The sequence below is a fragment of the Oryzias melastigma genome, unplaced genomic scaffold (genome assembly GCF_002922805.2).
Source record: "Oryzias melastigma strain HK-1 unplaced genomic scaffold, ASM292280v2 sc00398, whole genome shotgun sequence".
Classification (NCBI taxonomy): Eukaryota; Metazoa; Chordata; class Actinopteri; order Beloniformes; family Adrianichthyidae; genus Oryzias; species Oryzias melastigma.
In genome coordinates, this window is record NW_023416995.1 from 40573 (window position 1) to 42603 (window position 2031).

General features: G+C 41.1%; 1 protein-coding gene across 1 annotated transcript in view; it reads left to right on the plus strand.

Moving 5' to 3' along the window:
* Window positions 1-2031, plus strand: part of LOC112139713 (zinc finger FYVE domain-containing protein 26-like) — a 5511-nt gene that overhangs the window by 2742 nt on the left and 738 nt on the right. The window contains exons 2-4 of the mRNA XM_036211036.1: window positions 430-657; window positions 732-837; window positions 1929-2010. Of these exons, the coding sequence (XP_036066929.1) occupies window positions 430-657; window positions 732-837; window positions 1929-2010 (416 nt within the window). The remainder of the gene's footprint in view (window positions 1-429; window positions 658-731; window positions 838-1928; window positions 2011-2031) is intronic.

A 2031-nucleotide genomic window follows, 5' to 3' on the forward strand; every position in this document is an offset into this window, starting at 1 on the left:
CCGCCCCTCAAGATGATGTAACAATTTAATATCAGTTTTATATGTAAAGGGTTTACAGGGTCAAAGGTCACCTGTCAACATGAGTTTGATGGACAGTATATTCCTGATCTCTCCAATGAGGTCGACATCTGAAACAAGGAACTATTTTATTACTAAAGATAAAGTTTGTCTTCACTGACTCAAATAATGAGAAAAGGGCATTTTTTTTTTTTTTGGTGCTGAACTCTCTCAATTTTGTTTCAACTTTACTACACTCTGACTCCATAGAATATAAAGTAACAACTAATCGACTATTGAATTAGTCGTTGACTATTTTAATAATCGATTAGTCGACTAATCGTGGCAGCCCTACTGGGAACTCTTTGAAAACGGATCAGGAGACGGTCTGAGTCGGACTTTAAAGATCGTTGTTCACTCCTGGTCTTGCAGGGGGCAGCGTGGGCGGCGCCCTCCTGGCGCTGCTGGTGGAGCAGGCCGGCCTGAAGCAGTCGGAGCTGGACGCCCATCCTGTGCGCTCCAACATGAAGCAGCTGCTCCGCACTCTGGACCAGCTGTGTCCCTTTGAGCCGGAGCTCGGCAGGCCCGATTACGTGCGCAGTTTTCTGGACTACGTCAACACGCTGGCGTCGGTGTTGGTGCGCTGCCTCGGTTCTGAAGGTAGAAACCCTCTGGGTCTGCAGATGCTCAAATGGTTCTGCGCTCTGACATCACTGTTTCTTTTTCTTCTGTAGATCAGACCAACAAGGTGAAGCTCGGAAACCCGATGCTGGTGTTGCTTCAGGCTCCATTCCAGCTGGTTTCCCACCTTCTGTTTGAGCGACAGGTGTCTCCTGGCAGGTAGGGGTCTCTCCTGTCCGTCTAGAACAGCGGTGTCAAACTCAATCGCACAGGGGGCCAAAACACACCTGAGGTCACGGGCCGAATAGGATAAACATTTATTAAACACTCTAAAACTACATTTTTAAAACTGTAACTTTTCAACATAGTTATAAACCTGATATATAAAATTACTCGAATAATGCTAGTGTGAATACTGTGAGCTGAATTTGGCTGCTAACGATGCTGAAGTTGATAACCAGCTAAAATATTAGCTAAATGTCAAATTAGCCTAAAGAAATAAAAAAATAAAAAACTTCGGTTAGCCTAAACAGCTAGCATATAGCTGAAAAAAATTGCTAAACTTTAAAATAGCCCAAAAAGCCTAATTAGCCCATGTAGCTAGCATGTAAATATTAGCCTAAGTTCAAAATAGCCTGAAAAACTGAAAAGCATAAGTCAGCCAAAGCATCTATTATGTAGCTGAAATATTAGATAAACTCCAAAATGGACCAAAAAAACGATAAAAAGCCTAAACTAGCCAAAACAGCTAGCATGTACCTGGTAAGTAGCTAAACTTCAATATAGCCTAAAAAATATAAAATGCTTAAATTAGCCAAAGCAGCTAGTGTGTAAATATTAGCTTAGCACCAAAACAGCCTAAAAACTTTTTTTAAATCCAGAATTAGCCAAAACAGCTAACATGCAGCTGAAAAATTAGCTAAACTCCAAAATAGCCTAAAAAAATCTTAGTAAATGTTAAAATAGTCCAAACAGCTAGCAGAATGCTAATTTCTAAAACTTTAAAACCATAACTTTTAAACATAATTATGAATTATAAAAAGGCAGGAATATTATTCCAGAATAAATCAACTTAAACCTTAAATAACTTTCAATATTTTACTCTCCATAAAAATATATTTTGTCAAAATTATACAAGTTAGAAATGAGCACAAGATAACATCGGGTCATTAATAACAATGAAATAAAATGATCTGGAGGGTCGGATAGAACTACTCGGAGGGCCGGATTCGGCCCCCGGGCCTTGACTTTGACACATGTTTAGAGTTTGTGATTCTCGTCTCTCTGATCCTGTCTTGTTGACCCTCCAGAGCCCAGTCCTTGTTGAAGCAGGAGGGGCTGTGCCTGAGCGTCCAGCAGGTGATCGTCCAGCGCTGCTGTGAGGCTCTGCCCGTCTGGACTTCCTGTTCAGGC